This window comes from Corvus cornix, chromosome 17 (genome assembly GCF_000738735.6).
Source record: "Corvus cornix cornix isolate S_Up_H32 chromosome 17, ASM73873v5, whole genome shotgun sequence".
In the NCBI taxonomy this organism is placed as follows: domain Eukaryota; kingdom Metazoa; phylum Chordata; class Aves; order Passeriformes; family Corvidae; genus Corvus; species Corvus cornix.
Window position 1 is genome coordinate 1,894,995 of NC_046346.1, and position 20,197 is coordinate 1,915,191.

The 20,197-nt window shown below is 51.7% G+C and overlaps 1 protein-coding gene across 14 annotated transcripts in view; it reads right to left on the reverse strand.

Moving 5' to 3' along the window:
• The window catches only part of LOC104688508 (DAB2 interacting protein), a 163,888-nt gene that overhangs the window by 35,687 nt on the left and 108,004 nt on the right, over nt 1-20,197 (reverse strand). For 9 of the 14 annotated variants that reach the window (XM_039561595.1, XM_039561596.1, XM_039561597.1 and 6 more), the window contains one exon: nt 3,499-3,652. In XM_039561595.1, coding sequence (XP_039417529.1) covers nt 3,499-3,652 — 154 coding nt within the window. Of the gene's footprint in view, nt 1-3,498; nt 3,653-9,377; nt 9,463-9,841; nt 9,882-10,177; nt 10,285-10,403; nt 10,496-11,613; nt 11,935-20,197 lie in introns of those variants that run through there. The other 5 variants (XM_039561598.1, XM_039561599.1, XM_039561601.1 and 2 more) reach the window with 5 other exon arrangements.

Genomic DNA, 20,197 nt, shown 5'->3' on the forward strand with positions numbered 1-20,197 from the left:
TGTTAGGTTGGATATCCAATGTATTTTCTTGCCACACTTAAGTAAACACATGAATTATCGTGGCCAAATTCATCATTCAATTTTAAACCAATTATAAATTAATTAATCTTTCAAAACCTAAAAAACTGTAACTGTCATCCTGAAGTGAGAGAAGGGGGAAATCGTGTGCCAGATATGAAGTGTGTCTTGGTCTGATGGGAGCTGAAGGTCACATCTACCATGTGTGACCAAAAATGTAATTTTCCCCAGATCTGCAATCACATCCCAGCTTTGAGTTCTGACTTAAATATCATATGGCATTAATGATCTTTATGAGATATTAATTATCTTTATAAAGAGAGTATTCTGGTCTCATCAAGATTTTGGATATGCTGGAATACTGTTAATGTACAGGATAAACTCAATTAATAAAACTCATTAATTTCTGAAATGTTACTTATTCATTATCCCCAGTCCTTGGATGGGTGATCTCTTTAGTCAGATAAAATCTTGTCTTTTTAAGACACTCTTAAGGTACAGGCTACAGGCTTCACCTGGAGGGACATGCATGGAGTAACAGGGGATGATAACTGAGCTACTGGAGGTGCTTCACTCAGTGTCCAGAGGATTTTCCAAGGCCCAGTCAGGGCTCAGCTGCACCCCCGGCCCCGCAGAAGCTCCAGGCATTCGAAGGGCCACGCGAGCAATGGCCAACGTTTACACAGCTGGATCAAATTTAGTGCTGCTAAATTTAGCTCCACTAAATTCTCCCTTGCTGAGGCAAGGCCAGGATGAGGCAACAGGCTCAGCTGTATTGGAGCAACCACAGTTTGTCTTTCCCCCAGCTGTGTCCTGGGACAGCTAAGGCATGAGCTGTGCAACAGGACAAGGCTTTGGTCTGCCAAGACATAAGAGAGCCCCTCAGCCCTAATGGCCCTGCCTGGCCCAGGACCCCCCAAAGAGCAGGGCCAGGAACAGGCTCTGGGAGCCTGGGCTCTGAGCCTCTGGCGCTGGCTGAGATGCCCACTGTATATTTAGCACACGCAGCATGTGCAGTGGCACGGGATGATTTGCTGACGGAGGAGTCTTACAAGGAGAAAGAAGATGATGCTGAGTAATTTAAAAAAAAAAAAAAAAAATCAGTGAAGGAAACAAGCAAATACTGACTGCCAAGTACTCAGCAAGTGAGAAAAAAGCAAGTTTCACAAAACTTGGTAAGCAGAAAAAGCCAAATGCAGCCTGTGGAAAAGCCCTGCCCTGGTGCTGACCGTGCTCCCTGGCAGAGCTGAGGGGAGCAGGGCCGAGCACGTCTTAATGCAGGGTGGTGGAGATAAAAGGGAGGAACAATTCCCTGCACCTTCATCCACCAGCTGCCTCCCAACGAGCCACTTGGTTGTTTTCCACTGCAGATGGCTTTGGCACCTCTCGCTTTTGTCTCCGTCTGGGTGCGCTGCCAGCTCCTCTCCAAACCCGCTCTCCTCCATCTGCAGCCGTGTCAGATCTTCCTGGCCTGTTCCCCGGGCCACGAGGCAGCTCTGGCAGGGGAGGAGCTGCGTCAGGTGAGCCCTGATGGCCACCAGCCAGCTGGGGATGGGAACAGCTCCCGAGGCACTGTCCCTGCCCGGCCACCCCACCTCTGGGAGAAGGTGGTGAAGGATTGTGCAAGGCTGGCACTGCCCAGCAACAGCTTTGCTTCTCAGCTGGAGGCAGCAGCCCTGCCTGTTCCCAACAGATCTCCCCAGGGAGCAGGTCCACAACAGCAACAACGGGCAGGGATGAGGCACCACCACCAACTGCAGCACCTTCCCAATCCACTGCACAGAAAACACCTGGGTTCCCCTCATCCCTGTGATCCTGGCAGGGCCTTCTCACTTGGCATTTCTTGGTCAGGGCTGCTTTTCCAGGACATCTGCTGAGCTCCTTTGTGTCCATCACTGGTACCTGAGTGCTGTGGGCTGTAGTCACTGCCTGGCCCCCACCAGGGATCCCCGGAGATCTGCAAACTCATTCCAGTGCTGACCTCACTCCCAGCTTGGAAGAGGCTCTCAGGAGACACGAGACCAAGGCATTGACACAAAGTGCCACTTAGCTCTCACCTCGGTCCCTCCCGCTGGAGCTTGCTGGTGAGCAGCCACCAGTGACAAACCAATGTCCCTGTTGTTTCCTGGAATTCTTCCTCTCCTCTGCAGGGTTTGCAGAACAGCAATTAACACGTTCTTTTTTTACAGTGTGACTTCTCACTTAACCCCAAAATTTTCTTCCTCCTTCCAAGTGCATGACTTGTGTAATTTCCCTCTCACTCAGCTTTCTACAAGTTCTGTTCATATCCCTCCCTCTCCTCTTGTGGGCTGAACAGAATTGGTAAACAACTCTTATATTATGGATGTCACATCTATTTTCCATCTAGCTTCATTTTATCTTTCTTGAGTGGAATGTAATAGAGGACACATAATTTACAGGACTGTTCCCCTCCTGACCCATTGCACTTGCTCAATTCCACAAAGAATGAACAGCACTGCAAAATTTATATCTCAGCCCACTAGAGAGTTTATGTTCGGGGCTATTTCTTTGTAAGGCTGTTTTCATGTTACCTGCTTATATTTTAAGAAATGGATCTTTTAACTCATTTACTTCAAAATGTGCTAATTTCAGTAAAGAAAAATATCTTCATCTTTCCAGTCTGACTGCTCTTGAACACTGACATGTGTTCTCATCCAGCCCTGCCCATCCAAGGGCAGCCTGCAGCCCTGTCGCTCCTACAGCACAATCCAAGCATGGATACACCATTTACCCACTTCTCTGTGTCCAAGCACAAGCAGGTGTTACCTTCTCTTCACAGAAACACAAACATTCACCACCTTATTACAGTAAGAAAACCATTTCCCAGTTCTGTACCTAGCCACTGCCACAAGCAATAACACTTTGCCATCCACAATTCAGGACAAATGATTCCCAAGATATACTGCATTGAATTATCCAGCTACAGCCTGGGTTGTGCATGTCCTACTCCCTCCTGCTAGCACAGACCTTACCACATGCCATAACAGATGTCAAAGTAATCTCAAATACTCACAGATTTTTCTATTTACCCAAACAAGGGAAGCTTCAGTTTTCTAGACAAAGTCCTCCACACTCCCACTGACAGCAGCAGGCTGGCTCTGTGACCACATGTATGTCTTTGGGAACACTGAGTAGGGATTAGCACTTTCCAATATCTCTATGAACATAAACTGTAGGAGCATAAACAAATTTATGCTCTGCTGATACCCAGCCCTAAGCAGTGCAGCACCTGTGCCAGCAGCTCTGCTGCGACAGCGCTTACAAGGAGCTCATTGCTCTGATTGTGTGGATATGATCCTCCTTGGAAAGATGGGAGCAATTTTCTGCCTATGAAATGGTCTCTGTGTAGCAATTCTGAGCAGCAATGTTTGGTAACAGCCAGACTCCAGATGCCAGCCCACACCTGGCTCCCCAGCCGGCCCCACGGCACAGCAGGAACAGCCCCGCACAGCTCCTTACCTCAAAGCAGTAGTCTTGGCCCAGGATGCTACTGTGGACTGGCTTGATGACCACTTCCTCCTCCATACTGAGATCCAGAGCCTCAACAGCACTACTGGGACTGAGCAAGGACTCGTGGGAGCGCGATTCTTTCAGCCTCGGCATTAGATGGGATCTGGAGGAAAAATGTTAACTGTGTCAGTGGATGCTCTCCTTCCCAGAGAAATTTGTTAGCAACATCTGTTAGCAACAACTGCCCAATATTCCCAGGAATGTTTTGTCATGAAATAACTAAGGGCCCTGAAAAACAGGGTCTGCTACACTATCCCATTTGTAATTTTTACTCTAAAGGTTCCATGACAGTCACTATGAGCAATAAAACATTTTTTCCCAACTCCAATGCAGTCAAGAGTCAATTATTTAGAGGTTTGCACACTGTGGGTCTCTGAACAACTGAATCAAACTCTAAATGGCCACACCACATGTGCTGAGGGAGACTTCCCAGGTGTGGGGTGTTCCTAAACGAGACTTCCCAGGTGTGGGGTGTTCCTAAACGAGACTTCCCAGGTGTGGGGTGTTCCTAAACGAGACTTCCCAGGTGTGGGGTGTTGCAGGGTGGGTGCATTGCAGCCAAGCTGGCCCCAGCACCCACTGCTGCCTCATCAGCACCACCAGGTCTGCAGCACCTGGTGCTGAGCTCTGATGGTGCCAGAACCTCACCGAAACACCCCTGTGTAGATTCACACTCTGTCACCAACAACCCTTGGGCTCGTATGCTCTCTCTGATTGTCACACGTATCCCTGGGATGGGGACAGTGTGGAAAATAAGGCTGTGATAGCCCTATTGATTGATCTAAATGCTCTGGAGTCCCACTGGCAGCATTTAGCAGCGGGGAGCCCACAGACAGCGAGCAGAGCACCATTTTTGAGACAGCCAATACAATCAATGGTGCTGTAACTCTTAAAGCAAAACCAGAGAGCTCAAGGGGTGAAAAAAAAAAAAAAAGAAAGATAGTTAAGTACTCCCAGGGAAAACACAGCAAACCCATAAAGTGGCAAGGGAAAAAATAACTTGAGAGCAAAGGGAGCAGCTGCCTTCTCTATAGCCTGCACCATGTCAGATGTTCCTACGCCAGAGCTCTGATCCCGGTAACTCTGACCTTTAAAACCTCTGGCAAGCACTTTGGGGGCTCCCAAAGAGACCAAGGGTCCCTGTCCACAAAGGGAGTGTGACGCCTTCTCCAAAGGCATGGAAGGACAGCAATAAGGGGGTTTGTCATATTCTCAGCATGGTCTTTCATGAGCCAAACAACAATGCTCCCAGTATACTCCCAGCTTGCTCTGATGTGTGCATCGAGTTTTGTTGTTCTCCAGAATAAAGCTGACCAAAACAGAGAGAAATGTCAACAGTGCATGCAAAATTCATCACTTCCAGTGAATCACACGCCAGGCTGGATCCAGAAAACAGCCCAAGGAGATTCTCAGACAAACAGCAGCAGCAGATAGACAGGTGCTTCTCTAGATTTGCCATTAAGATTCAGGCCATGGATGAAGCCCCAGATGATAACGGAACCACCTGTGGCTGGTTCCCTGCCTGAGCTGCTCCGCACACAGCTCTGAGTGCCAGGGCCACCCCTCCTCACCAGGGCCACCCAGCCTGGGGACACGCTGGGGAGGGCTCTGGGACACTTCCCTGCACCTACTGGGGCGCCAGCCAGGACCAGCTGTGGTGACATCAGTAAAACATCTGCAGAACAGCCACCAGCACAGGGTTTCTGAGGGGACAACCCCCAGCCCTCAGGTGCTGAAAACCCTGTTGGGGTTGGCACAGCCCTGTGCTGGATCAGGAGCCCCGGGTTCCCAGCAAAGGCTCTCCATGCCATTAGCCATCCTCTCAACTGCCCACTCACCCCACATCTCTGTGGTGAGTAAATTGATCTTTAGGAACCCAGCACAGTCATTTCCCAGTACTTTGTGGCAATTTTACACTATTTTCACAGAAAAGGGTCCCTATCCTTCTCCTCTGAATGATACTGTAAATTAACTCTAATACAGGCAGACAGATCAAGTTACCTCTGGATGCTCAGTGCAGAACTAATATCCAGCAGCTCAAGAACTGACAATACAGACTGCTCACCCAGCCCAGGCAAGCCCAGAATCGAGGCATTTATGGTAACTCTTATGCCCACATTTTACAGATGAAATTAGAAAAGGTAAATAACCAATCTGAGACTTGCATTCTTGTGTAGACAAATATAAATACTGATAAAATAAACCCACAACTCAGTACATTACTGAGCTGCATCGCTTCATGCTGGCCTAAGAATTTTTCTAAAAATTAAAACAAAACAAATCTATTTTTCATTTAAAACTACTGCAGCTGGATGGCCACGGGTGGGAGTGCAGATGTGCAATACGAAGAATTACCAAGGGGGAGTTTCTCAGGACATATTACACTCTCACCAGATTCAGCAAATGTGTATTTCTATCCCTCCATGCTCTGCTGAATGCCTCTGGGAATCCTAAAATGAACAGGACTCTTTTAGGGAGGTTATTTGTCAGGTCCTTGCCTCAGCAGGACCTGCTCCCACGACATCTCTCACTCCTGAGCGCCCGCTTGGATCCAGCCCAGGTCAGCAGCAGCCACATTTCTCACCAGATGCTGCTCTGTGCAGGGCGAGTGCTGCAGGTCTCAAACCAGCCCTAAAACCCAGCATCTGTCTGTGTATCAAGAGCTAAGTGGGGAGATGTCATTAATTAGAGCTGTTGGAAATCTCAGCAGCAGGGATGAGGATCTCTCTGCCACAGCAGCCCTGGCAGGGCAGGACGAGCAGAGCCCTCTCCCAGGGCTCTGTCCCATCTCTGTTCCACCCTCCCATCTCCAAAGGGCACAAGGTCCTTTCACTTTAATCCCTGTTCCAGGGCAGAGAGCACTCGCGTCCCTCGGTGACACGGCATTTGTGGCAGGAGCCCATTCACTGAGAAACGTTTGCCAGTCCCCATCGCTGCTCCCACAGACTTCCCCTTGTACCAGCAGTAAGAAAAGGCCAAAGCTGCTTTCCTGAGCCTGAGAGCAGCACCCACAGTGACTGGGACACCTGAGTCCCTGCAGACCTGTGCTGTTCCATGAGCCATCCCGAACAGCCAAACGCACCTGGAACACCATTTGCTGATGGTTATCACACACTTCCAAGATGACAGAGGTACTCTGTTCACATTCATCCCCCCACCATCACTCTGAAGATGCTGCCTGTGGGGCCATCTGATCTCTTGCTCCAATAACTCACTGCATATTCCAGGTCCTGTCCTGGTTTACATCAGCTGATCTAATTCCAATCCTACACCTTTGTTTTAATACGCTGGGAACGGCCAGCTGCCCAGAGCCATCTCACAGCGGGAACCCTCTTTCCAAACAGCACATTTAGTTCTTTTTGCCAAGGGCCTTTTTTTAATCCCTTTCTACTTGCTTAAAGTTCAGTTGAAATGAAGGGGGGAGGAAAAAATCTCATAAAAGACCACATTAGTTCTAAAGAGAAATAACATTACTGCTACCGGCACTGACCTGGCAAGTCCTGCGGAGCAGCAGCCAGTCTCTGGTTATTAAAGAAAGAGCTCTGCTGCCCAAGAGCAATGAGAGAGGATTGTTGTGCTAAATAATAAAAGTCATAAAACGTTACCACGTGAAGGGATGTATCCCCTCTGCCTCCACAGCCACTCGAGTATCACCAAATCCAACCAGGACCACATGCACTGCAGGGAAGACTTGGAAAAACAAGCATGGAGGGACAATCCATCCTCTCCTCACCCAACTCCAGGGCTGGATTTTAAGCAATGGAGGCAGCAAACAGTGCTGCAAACAGGCAACTCTGTCAGTCCTCATTTCAGAGCCTCACCTGCTTGAAACCACCTGGCTGCTGCTCCTGTGGTTTTATGATGCAAACGTTCCTGATTTTTCTCAAGAGACAGAAACAAACAGGGAACCTGGTGGGTGGCTGCATAGGGATGGAGCAGACACAAAACCTAACACTGAAACATGGGAGTTAAAAATGAAGAGCCTTTCTTAAATCTCCTGCTATTCTGCTCTGAACAGACTGGGGAATTCTGAAGGAAGTCCAGGTCCTAAGACGTCCCATTGACATCAGCTGCAGAGCTGGCAGTGTGCATGCTTCCCCAGTGTCAGAGGGATTTGATCTCCCAAATTACAAGTTTGACTCTGTGACACGTCTCCTGGCCAGGAAAGATTCCCTGTGTGCAGCTTTTTGAGGCTGACAGTTCTTTTCTGTGCCCAGCAGTGAGCTGGTTCTTTAGGGCAGCCCTGACCCCCTCCCCAGCACTCGCCCGCTGCAGGGGGTCCTCCGCGCCCAAGCGCAGCCGAGCAGCCTGGCAGATCCACATGCAGCATAGACAGAATCTAAATCTGTCTCCAGCCCGGGGATTAGGGGTTTGTTATGACTGAGTACAAAGTGCACAACTCCAGTAAATTGATTTGCAACATCAGATGGGAGAAGGATTTTAGCAGTCGCAGATGGGAGTAAATCACCCACCATCCTCTGCCAGCTCCATCTGGGAGCTCTGCCCTGTGCCACTGTCCCTCCTGAGCCTCACTGCTGCTGGTTTGCTCTGGGACCACGCTCTGCAGAGCCCAGACTGCTCTGATTTGCTTCCCACTCTCCTCCACAGCAGCTCTCCCCAGGTTTCAGCAGCGCCTGAGTGACCCCCCCGCCGGGGACCAACTTCCCGCTGACCTCGCGACCAGTGCTGGGAGTTCTCATCCCTTCCTCCCCTGTGCCTCATCCTGCTTCAATGTAACAAATAAATACCAAAGCGATGTTGTGGGAATAACCACCACCACCAGCACACAAGAGAACTCGCAGGCTTCCAGAAGATGAGGAATGTTTTTTTTCCTGTAGGAGAGGACGTGGGGATGAAGTCTCAGCACGCAGCAGCAAACCCTTCTCCATGTTCTGCTACCCGGAACTTTCTCCTGCCGTTCCCTGAAGTCCAGCTGCTGATCTCTGCCTGGGAAACACTGCTCAGCACACTCACGATGGGAACCCGGCATTACAGGTTGCCCTCACTAACGTAACACCTTCCCTGAGCAACACAAAGGACATGTAATTAAACTTATTAATGCCTGCCCTTGTTTTTAGACTGTTCTCAGTTTCAACCGGCAGCAGGATTAATTACATTCAAAAGGACTCTGTCAGCTTATACCAGATTCCAAATGTTGTTTTTGCCAGAGCAAACCTGAAGGATGATTTTAACCTGTGACATTCACCCGAGTGTGGGTATTAATAATGTGCCACTGCAAAGTTTGTCAGGGGCAGCCTGCAAGCCCAGCACAGGACAACCAGCAAGGACACCGATGGCATTTGTGACGTGCAAGAGGAGAGGAACTGCAAAAGCAAGGAAAGGGCATCAGAAGCAGGATGCAAAAGGTGATCAGAAATATACCTGAACTTCAGTCATCAAAAATGTTTTCAAGGAGCTCCTTCCCCATAAGCAGAATGGCATTAACATGTCACTTTTAACAGAAATCAACACTTACATTAAAAAAACCCCTTTTATCACATCAGCCTAAACCAGCCTTAATAGTACCAGATCTGGGGACATCTGATGCAAACAGCAGTGACAGATCCAACACTCTTAATTTGGAGCCCGAGCCACAGCACAGCCCTAGGAACAAGTCATTCCCACAGCACCAGCCTTTGGAGCGAGCAGGGACCGTAGGGCCTCAAAAAACACCTGGGGCGCGTCCATGGCAGCAGAAGCAAAACCGGGACGCAGGGACCGAGCCAGAGCCCCCCTGCTCCCTGCCAGCACTCACGGGAGAACTCCCGGGGTGCTCCCATCTTCCACGGGGGGAGCAGGGTGGGGATAAAGGGTTTGATTTCTATCACCTGAATTTTGCGTAACATCAGTCCGGAGGCGGAATCTGGACAAGGCGGCGAAGGCGAGGCAGGATGTGTCCTCCTGGTCCAACCACACGGAAATGGAGCCGCAAGGCCCATCTCCACAGCGCGGCTGCCGAGCCCGGCCACGGATGATGAAACGCCGCCAAGGATGAAAACAAACCGCGAACGCACGGAACGAGGGACGGAGCGCGGCCGCGCATCCCCGGGCCGGGCCGGACCGGCCGGGAGCGGCTGTCAGCGCCCGTCCCTCCAGCGCGGCGGCCTCCGCGCCCCGGCCCCGCTGCGCCCCCGGCCCCGCTGCGCCCCCGGCCCGCTCCGGCCGCCGCCCCGCCCGGCCCCGCCGCTCCGCTCCGGGCGCTGTGCGGGACCCGCCGGTCGGGGCGCGGGGCCGGGCGCGGAGTTGGCGCTGCCCGCGCACCCCGGACACGGCCGCGCAGCCCCGCACTCACCTGCAGGGCCCGGCCCCCGCCGCGCCGCCGCCGCGCCGCCGCCCCGCTCGGGCTGGGCCATGCCGCGCTCCCGCCGCCGCCGCGGGCGGGGACCCCCGGCCCCGCCGCCCCCGGCCCCCGCCCCGGGCCGGCCCCGCCGCCGCTCCGCCCCGCCGCGGCCCATTGGCTGCGCTGTAGCTGGGCAGAGCGCCCCGGGCCCGCCGGCCCCGGAGCGCGGGCTCGGCTCGGGGGGCAGCGGGCGCACCTCGCTCTCCGCCGCGGCCGGGGGTCTCCCCCCCTCGCCCTCCCGTCGCTGCCCGGCAGCGCCGCGTGCCCCGCGGTCCCCAAGCCGCTCACCCCTCGCCTCATCCCGCCCGTCGCTCTCATTCTGTTGTGATAAACCGGGGAAAAGCGCAGCTCTCCGGGAGCCCGTGTCGTGCGTCGGCTGCCCTGGGCACCCCTGTCCCCGCCGCGTCCTCCGGCCTGGCACCGGGAGGGGAGGGACGGCGCCGCCCGCCCGCCTGTCCCTGCCCTCGGCCGCGCACCGCATTCCTTTCCCGTTTCGGAGAGCCGAGTCACTGACCTTTGCAGCAGCGCGATCCACAGCAGGGAGTAGCGCCTGCAGCAGCAGCCGGCGGCCCCTGCGTGAGCCATGGTCCTCACCCCGCACGGAGCGCGCCCGCATCGGCGCGGAGCTCACCGGGGGCTCCCGGCTGGGCTCCCCGGCGGGGCCCGAGGGCGCGGGGCTCAGGCCCGGGCGGCCTCACGGAACGCGGGGCCCGGGGGCAGCAGGTGAGCGGCAGAGGAGACGCGAGGCAGCGGAGAAGAGACGGGAAGGCTGCGCGGCATGGTCCCACTGTCCCGACTGCCACCATCCTCACCCAGCCCACGCCGACACGTTCCCAGAGCCAGACTGCTGCTGTCATCCTGGCGTATTCAAATGCCTCCATTACTCATCAAGAACAAAGTAGGACTATCTAGTAAATGAAAAACCACCACATGGCACTGTCCCCTGCCTCCTACTGATGGCTGCTTCCTCTTCCACTTTTCAAAGGCTACTGTCCATGTCTGCAGCAAAGCATAAATCCTCCAGCTCATGCGAGGCAGCTCCGGATCAGCGGAGGAAGCCGGCACCTGGGCTGCGGACGCTGGTCAGCTTTGGAGGGGCAAACGCCAATAACGGTAAACATCCCCAGGTGACAGGAATACTCGGGCTTTCCCCAGAGCACAGGAGAAGGAAGCAGGTCCCAGAGTGGCAGACGGGCAGATCCTGCCCGAGGCAGCAGGCACAAGTCTCGCCTCCTCCAGGGACACAGAAGCCGGATTCCCAGACAGACCATCCCTCCAGCCAGCGCCACCGTGCACGGCACTGACAAACGAGTCAAAGTTCGCAGGTTCTCTGCCCAGTTCCAACACTAACTCCCTGCACACACTCCCCTACGTGCCTCTCCTCCTCAGCCAGAGAGGTGGCCATGACCCTCTCACAGCCAAAGGATCCAGAAAACGTGAAGCAGCATTATTGCTGGGCTTGGCTAACAAGGAGCACGGTCACCTAAGGCCACTCTCCTTCCAGAGAGACTGGTCCCCAGCGCACCCCGGGGACAATGGCACCAGCTCAGCAGCCACGCTGGCAGCAGAATGCCCCAGTCTCTGCCTGTCCCAACCTTCCCTCCCTAGCAGAGGACATGCAGACCCCTTTTCCCTTGAAGTCTGCAAACAGCGCTCTGGATTTAGCACATTTTGCCTCATTTTTGCCTCCCCATTCCCCCACCAGCGGTTTGAAGTTTTCTCACCCTTTGCTGGCAGATGCCACGCAGAGAGACAAGCTCGCTGTCCTTGATCTGCTTTTCAGGGCTTCTATAAAGTAGGGCACCAGCATCAACCCAGCGTCAGGTTTTTGATACATTGCTGGAGTAGCCAAAAATAATAACAGGCAGCTTCAGTCAATCTTTTCCTTCTCAAATCTGCAGCAGCAGCAGCAGCACAGGGGTCCTTTGTGTGGTGGAGCACAAATACGGTGCCCGCCAGCCTGCGATGCTGGTCAGCAGTGCAGAGCCATCCCCGCCTGCCAGCCGGGCTCCCCCGCGGCTCTTGAGCCCTGCACGGAGCTCTTGCCTTGTGGGCTCCCCTTCCCCAGAGCCATCTGTGTTTCGCTCTCTGTATTTCCTTTAGCACCTTATCTCCGTGGCTGCTGCGAAATGCTAAGGTCAAGTTACAGTTTTACCAACCCTTTTATCTTCCTGGCAAGGCACTAAAACACAGAACCTGAACTTTGGAACGAGCCTTCGCACCTGCAGTGGGGTGGAGAGCCGAGCAGACCAAGGCAGCGGGAGAGGGAGAATTCAGGTTCTCTCTGCAGCCCAGCGCTGGAACAGCCTCTGTTGCACATTCAGACACTTTATTTGGACACTCTGGAAGGAAGTACTGAACCCACCAAGCACGTGCTCTGGCCTGTGTTCCTGCAGGAAGCCGGCTCTGCTGGGAACTGTGGCAGCTCCAGCTGACATAAGGACCCAGCACTGCTCCACTGCAGCTTCCACATGACAGCAAAGGCCAGCAGGACCCAGTGACAGAGCTCTGTCTGCTGGGAGCTGCCCAGTTGAATTCCCCCTGTCCCAAACCTGAAATTCCAGACAGTTGGTCTGTGCAGGGCTGGGAAGTGAGCCAGGCATCGGGATGAAGTAACGTTTGACCTTGGAGCCCGTGGGACTGTTGTGCTGCACATTGATTCTCCACACTCACCTCAGCAAATGACAACTGTGTTTTCCCAAAGTGACATGGGAAGTGTCACTGTGCCCCTGTCCCATCCATCACTCTGGGGTTGGGCTGGAGTCTAAAAGACACAAACTTGTTGGAACACCGATCTGCAGTGCACAGGCCATGCCTTGCCCTCTCCCTCTCCACGGCCTCTGGACTGAATACCATGTGTGGCTCAGGAGGTACAGACGGAAATTAAAACTTTGCAGACCAGGGCCTTGGGGACTGCTCTGTCCCCGTCCCCAGGGAGTGCCAGGCAGTGAAGGAACCACATTCCACTGACTCAGTGTTCAAATACTGCTGCAGGGAGCATTTACTGCCACCAAGAAGAACCTGTACGTCGAAGTCTCAGCTCATTTTGTCCAAGCCAGGGTTTATCCAGCTTCCTTCCAGCGAGCTTGTAGCTCACACCATGTGTGCACAAGGTGTTGTTTCCCTGTAGACAGCTGTTCTCTCTGTTCAGCAGGTGATACCGAGGTGTATGGCACAGTCAGAGCTGTCACTGCCCCTGCAGTGCTGGTGCTGTCCCCGGGAACTCTACGTGCCCTCCACCCCACCCCTTCTCCACACTTACACCTCCTGTTCCTGATGGGATCCCAGCATCACCCACTGCTCAAGAAATGGCATTTGTGGAAGGAATGCCACTGTCAGGGCAGGTAAACAGTACATTTCCATGGATTATTACAGGAAGTTTTCCATTCCCAGTTATTATTTGTATTATTTATAGTCCTCTTCTCTTGGGTCACATTTTCTCCTCTGGTCCCAGCCAGGCTTGGCTGACTCTGTTTCCTTGGCTGGGCAGAGGAGGATGGTCACAGCTTTGCCTCCAGCCCTCCAGGCAGCAGCCTTTCCACACTCCTGCCATGTTTACCTTTCAGAGCTATTAAACCCAGATATCTCTCACTTTTTATTGACTGTGAAGCCAGTGCTTTGTGCTTTATGACCACACTGTCTATCACTGGGAAACAAACAATTTCCTAATAACCTCAAGGAGTTAGCAGTGGAAGGGATTGTGATTATCCAGATCTACTCCAAATTTACAGTTAAAATCAAATAGCCATTGATGTCATGAAAGCACTTGTTTTAAAAAGTTTGAACAAGCCCATATTCCAGCACAATTAACGTTCCAAACATGGACTTGCACAGCTGATTGGCTGTTACTGGGCTGCTGCTTCTTCCCCTGCGGTATTGACCCCCAGAGCTGAGCTGCAGTGATGGGGCAGAGTTGACTCGAGCACCCCTGAAAAATGGGGAACTGTTTCAAGAGTGTTTACACTGAAAGAATATTTCACTCTGCCTCCAGCCACCTTTCACAGCACCCAGACAGTGCATCTGACTGGCCAATTTCTCTTTCTGCTTATAATTAGCTTTACTTTTCTGCTCTCCTGGATAAGCATTAGACTTTCCTCTAGGAATGTAATCCCAATCCACAGGAAACCTGACTTTACTGAGATGCCACTCATCTTTTCTGCAGGTTTTATTTAAAACAGAACATTGTTATTAGCAGCAGATTTTTCTAAACCTTTTTGTGAGGTCCCATTCCTGCAAACATCCAATATCATTCCGTGCGATTAGTCTCGCTTCAGAGACACCACTTAACATTCAACCACAATTTGAGCCAAGGCATTTGCAGGAGTCAAGTTTTGAATTTCAAATCTAAACTACAGAGGGGTACCAGTGGCAAATGACTTTGAGCCTGACAAACACAAATAGATGTTTTAGCATCTAAACTACATTTTCCTGTGATTTGTCCTTCTGTCTAACAACACTGGCCTGTATAATGGGCTCAGTTTAATAGGGAAGAGCTGACTTTGGAGGCTGAATGATGTTCAACAAAACGATGTTCTTAAAAAGCAATATCCAAAGAATGCAAAATTTATAATCAGAATAAAGTTGGAAAAATATTCTTTTGCTGCTGCCAAACTTTCCCTTAAAGAAACAACAAGAAGAAAAGCTCAAAGCATTATAAAGTTTGTTTGTGGTTTTTTTATCCATAGCTGGCACCAGGATATAAAGCTAATTTCTTCCAGTTGCTATCTGCCTTTTAGCCAGATAGGTTTTAGTGTCTTCTAGGGATGGATATAAAGCACATCCTTCCCATGGGAACCTTCTTTTCAGATGGAATGAGAGGTTCACACCAAGGAAGCCAGTGATTTTTCTATGGCCTTTTCTGGGAACGACCCATTTGTTTCCCCTGGAGCAGTGTGAGGTACAGCTCTGCACCAAACCCAGGTCAGCCCCAGGGACCCTGTTGGACCATCCTGGCTCTCACCACTCCATGAGCAGGGATTAAACTTGGCAGTACTGGGGTGCACTGCATCACTTCTCCAGCTCATTTTTTTAAGTGCAAGTATCATTACTGCATTCTCCATGCAATGCCAAGGGCTGCTACTTCCAGAGCTGATGTAAAAATTGTTATTAAAACTTACAAACTGTGAAAAACTCTTTAAAAAGTCCAAATCCTGGCACTGCCCTAAATTAAATTACAGCCAGGAGCTGCCAGGGGTACCTGGATAAGCACAGAGCCAAGCGTGCGTGCAGTCCTTATCCACAGCCCACACCTGCTGCTCCCTCCTGGAAGTTTCACTAATGAACACAGTGTACAGCCCAGAGGATTTCAGATAAGGGAAAGGTCAGGGTGAAGACTCAGGAGTGAAGAACAGATTGAGCAGGGTTCATAAATGAAAACCCCATTTTAAATCTAAAATTAATTTTTTCAATAAATTAGGGCAAGTGAGCTTTCCTCCAGCTCAGACAATGAAGCTTTCCCTGGATATGGACCACTGGCGGGAGGAGGAGGCACGTGTGCTCAGGAATCAATGCTAATACCCTCAAAAATTAATCTCTGAAAATTGCTTCAATGGAATAGAAACGATTTCATATAAATCTCTGTATGGCAAGAGCTGACAGAATATCACAGTGATACCTGGAGTAGGTACAGACTGAAAAAACCAGGCTTTGTCTTTTCTTACACAGGGTTGGTGTGGTCACTCTGCCTTTGTGTGCCTCAGTTTCCCTGCTGTGGACACAGGCTGGGGTATCAGGGAGTCTGTGAGAGCTGCCAGGGTCTGCTGAGAGCCAGCTGGGGTTACACAGGGTGGATGTGGCTTCCCCAAGATGGAAACATTGGCTATTCCACTGGAAATGAGAGCCATGGCTTGGATTTCAGCATGCAGCCAGGATGGCTCTCTCCAGGGAAGGGAGGCCGGGCGCTTACTGCAGCCACGGGGAGTGCGCTGCACTCGGAATGTGTCTGGGAATGGCAGTGTCTGTGCACACTGTGCCTCCTGCTACCTGCAAGACAAAGCCAGCCATGGTGGCAACAAGCTTTGCAGATCTAAAGCAGCCCTCAGAAGAACAGAGTCTCTCAGCCTGGCTGAATGAGGCATTAATTAAAAGAAGACAGTGAGTAGCGTGTCAGCTTTGCTGCTGACAATTCACCCGGGGAGCTGCAGCCCCTCCTTGGCTCCACCTGAGCTGTGCCCTGCTGAGCTTCCAGGGGGTCCTGTTGCTCCTGCCCCGAGTACCCAGCCCACACCTCTGCACAAATCCTGCGAAAGGGACCCAGAGCCTGGCTGCCAGCAAAAGGAGAAGGAGCTGCAGAGCCATTCCTGTACATGCAGGACACTCCAGACCCAGCAAATCATCCTGACCAGAAACACTTTGTACCATCTTCTGGAGATTCCTGAATGCGTTCTCCACGTGGATATCTCCACCCACATCTTCTAAACAAGGGAGCCAGAGGGGAGCTTGACCTAAAGCTTCACCCTGTGGAAGGGAATGGAGGCAGGAGCAGGGGCAGGTGTGAGCCCCAGTTCAGGAGCTGTACAGTAGAGGCAACTTCCTTTTGTGACCAAGCTATTCTAAATCAATCTAGTTAGAGAGATGCAAAGCACTGACACAGATGCACTGAAACTGGTTTGATCCTTGCCTGAACAGGATTAACTTGCCTCAGTTATTAACTAAATTAAACCCAGCTCATCATCATTGCAAAAATGACTGTATTTTACACTCACAGTTGTGCGGAATTTTTGTAGACAGAACCTGGAAGGATTTTCCTTTGTGATGGTGTTCAGGGTCACCACAGAGCTCCCCACAACCCAGCCCAGCCTCAGTTAACTCCCTGAGGTAGACCTGTGCCTGTCTCACCTGCAATTTTACTCCATTCTTAATGTCTAAACCTACATTTTAGGCCATTAGCCTGTACTGATCACAGGAAGAGTTAAAACTGCTCAGACACTCTAAGAGCCTGAGTTGATGTAAAGTAGACTGAGTTAAAATAAACAGAGTTGCACAGACACCTTTTTTTCTGCTGGGGTTCACTCCTTACAGTCCTGGCTCTGCCTTTTCCACTCACCACCACTGGCATTGCTTTGCAGTTCCCAACTCTGCAGGGTTAAATCTGCAGAGCAGGGCCCAAAAATTCTATTTTACTTTCTTCTGAGAAAATGCAAAATGTTTGGATCTGGTTTAGATTTTGTTCTTGTATTTAATTTCTCAAAACACCAATTTCCGCAAATATTTTTTCTTCCTCTGATGGAATATAAAACCACCATCCAAGTGGGAGGAGCTGACAATCCCCTCTGCCCTGCTGCCCATCCACTGAACTGCTGCCATGCCACTGCACTAAACCACTTTTTCTTATCCTGACAGATGCTCAGCTTAGGTCAAATCCCTGGGAATACGTAGGGCCAGCGTATGTTCTCATAAACAACACTGCAATCTGCTCCTGAGCTGATGAGGCTGCCCTGGATTTACACCATGGCTGGAACCCATGTACAGCTCTGTGGTGGAGCCTGCCCAGAACTCCCAGATGCCGTGGCCAGCAAGGAAGCCAGAGAGGGGAATGTGGGTGCTGGCCTGGGTGGGCAGCGGGCAGGCGGAGCCCGGGAATGTCCCAGCCCAGAGCCGGGGATGAGCATGACTTTGCTCCCTCTGGTGACAGGGGCTGCTCTTCCAGTCCCTGCCCGGCTCCAGGAGAGGGCCTGGCTGCCTTTATACACCATTCCAGGGCACCAAAACTGAAAGCACCAGGTGAGTTTCCAAGTGAGCAACTGTGCTCTAAACACAGCAAGAAAGCAAAGTCCATCCTGATGCAGTCCCAGCTGCTTCCCACTCCATCGCAAACAGGAGCCTCAAGCCTCCGATGTCACCATCCTGCACGAGCAGCATTAAAGCCTAAAATGGTTTCGTAAAACAAATGGAGCTGTTCGAAAAGGACATTCTATGTGGCCCTGGGCTGTACTGTCCTCTCCAGGATGGGACCCCCAGCCAACTCCTGATGTCCCTGTCACAGGGTGGGAGACAGAGCAGGATTCAGCTGGGAGGACACGGGCACAGCTGAACGCCAGTGATTCAGCTGAAGCTCCAAATGAATTTAGGTGAAAGGGGAGCTCATTTCAGCAAGAGCTGTGCCACCTCCCCACCCAGGAGCCCACCCCACAGACGGATGTCCCTTGCCCAGGCTGCTGCCCAGGGATACGTGGGACTGTACCCCATGCAGAGGTGTGGGGTACCCAGACTGTACCCCAGCCAGAGGCCACGTGGGGCTGACAGGGGGCAATGGCCCTGGGCCACCTCATCCAGTGCCTCTTCTGGAGTGCTCCTCGGAAGCATCAGTTCTGGCCATCCCTGCCCATTTGGTTTCAAACTGTGAGGCACAAAACTGCATTTCCTATTACCAGCCCCGGTATCCCTGCTCTGCCCACTCTGTGTTTGCAGCTCCCTGACTTCATCCCCCTGCCCAGGACACGGCTGCCAGCTCCAAATCCCAGACACACAGCCACAGCCACAGCTACAGTCGGGAATGGGCTCCTGGAGCCCATCACATGCAGTGTGATTCACTCAGGCTGGAGCTGCCCATGCCGGCCCTGCCAGGGCTGGCTCTCCACGAGGAAATCATCAGCCTGTCAGCAGCAATTACAGGAACGGACCCTGGCTCTTGGTGAGTAACCGAGCACGGGCTGTGACTGAGTCCCTGCACAAGCTTCAGTCCTGTCTCGTTTACAGGGCACAAGGGTGGCAGTTCAGACTGCTGGGCTCAGAGGTGGGACAGGGACAGGCCTGGCACAGTGCAGACTTCTGAGAAATTAAAACAATTGCCAAGTGAGAAGAATGTTCCATGATTTCTTCACTTCTTTGGACACTTGAGAAAAGCACAAGAGATGAGGCTCTGGCTGGCTGATGTGAGGATAAAACAGGAATCTTCCCTGGGATGAGGGATGGGTTAAATGCTCTGTGCTCTCCAACCTACAGCTCTTGCAAAATCCAGATGCACCAGCTGCCACATAGAATATAGAGAATTTGGGAAAAGCTGCCAAGTGCCTTGTCTGTTAAGTGCCTACAACACTCACATCCATGTTACAAATTATGGGATAATAACTTAAGATTTTTTGCTTATGGATTTTTTTTTTTGTTTAGCTTTGGTTTTTTATAAAGAGATTAGAGCTGGAGGAACGTGTTAGCCCAGTCCCTGGGCAAAAATCAGTTTTAGTTCTGGGAGCTGCAAGGATGCAGCAAAGGACTGAATGTTAAATCCAAGTCTGAACATTGTGGTTTGGGAAAAGGCAATAAAACCCCCCTGGCATTAGGTTGATGTGCAGTTCCTGAGTACAGTCTTGGCCTGCCTTATTCCATCCCTTAAACACTTTATTACCTTATACACTTTGAGAAACAAAATAACTTTTTAATTCCTTTGCCTGTAGAATGTGAAAGCAACTTCTTCCTAAATGCAGCGAGATCCCAAGTGGAGCCAGGAAGCCACTTGAGTTGTGCACCACAAACACTTCCACGATGTGAATTAATAAGTCTCTCTGAGGATTGGGAAGTGTGCCACATGCAGCATTTCTGAGTCCACAGCCCTTTTATCTAAGTTGTTTTTTTCCTTTATCCTTGTCTCCCTCCATGACAGTTTGGAGATTTTTGGCATCCAAACTGCAGCCTGGCTTGTCAAGCTAAACATCAGCCGAGCCTTTATATGTACGTGAGAAATGAGAATAGAGACAAAAATAGTTATTAACTCTGCTTTTAGAATACTGAACAAGCACAATGGCTGTGTGCCAGTAAAGGCAAGGTTTGGAGCAGTTCTGATCCACATCTGTTTAGCAGTGTCCAGCACTGCTGGCTCCAGGGAGCAGCTCCTGGGGCTGGATGGGAGATTTCCCCTCTCTGCACGGTTCTGTCACCCCGATGGTGCCATGTTGGGGCAGTGGCCACATCAGCGGGCAGCAAGGGGCAAGTTTTAAGTAGAAGACTTGGTGCTGCTGCCCTGTCTGCTCCCTGGGAGGAGAGGAGGCTGCTCCTGGAGCACATCAGTGGGTTTGGCTCCTGCCAGGAGCGCTCCAGGCACTGGGATGGCTCCGTGGTGCAGATCCAAGCATGGTATGTGGGGACAGTGGGGAGAGTCACCTCCCAATCCACCCTGTGACACTGGCATGGCTCTCAGAGGGCCGGAGTGCCTGCAGGGTTTCTGTTTCCAGCACAGTGACGTTCCTTCCCTCAATCACATCCACACAAACTGTTTCTCGGAGACCATCCCAGCTTGCTGCAAACACTGAAACAAGTTTGGAAACACTGGGAACACTGGACTCCATTACAAAGAGGCGATCCACGCCAAGGCGG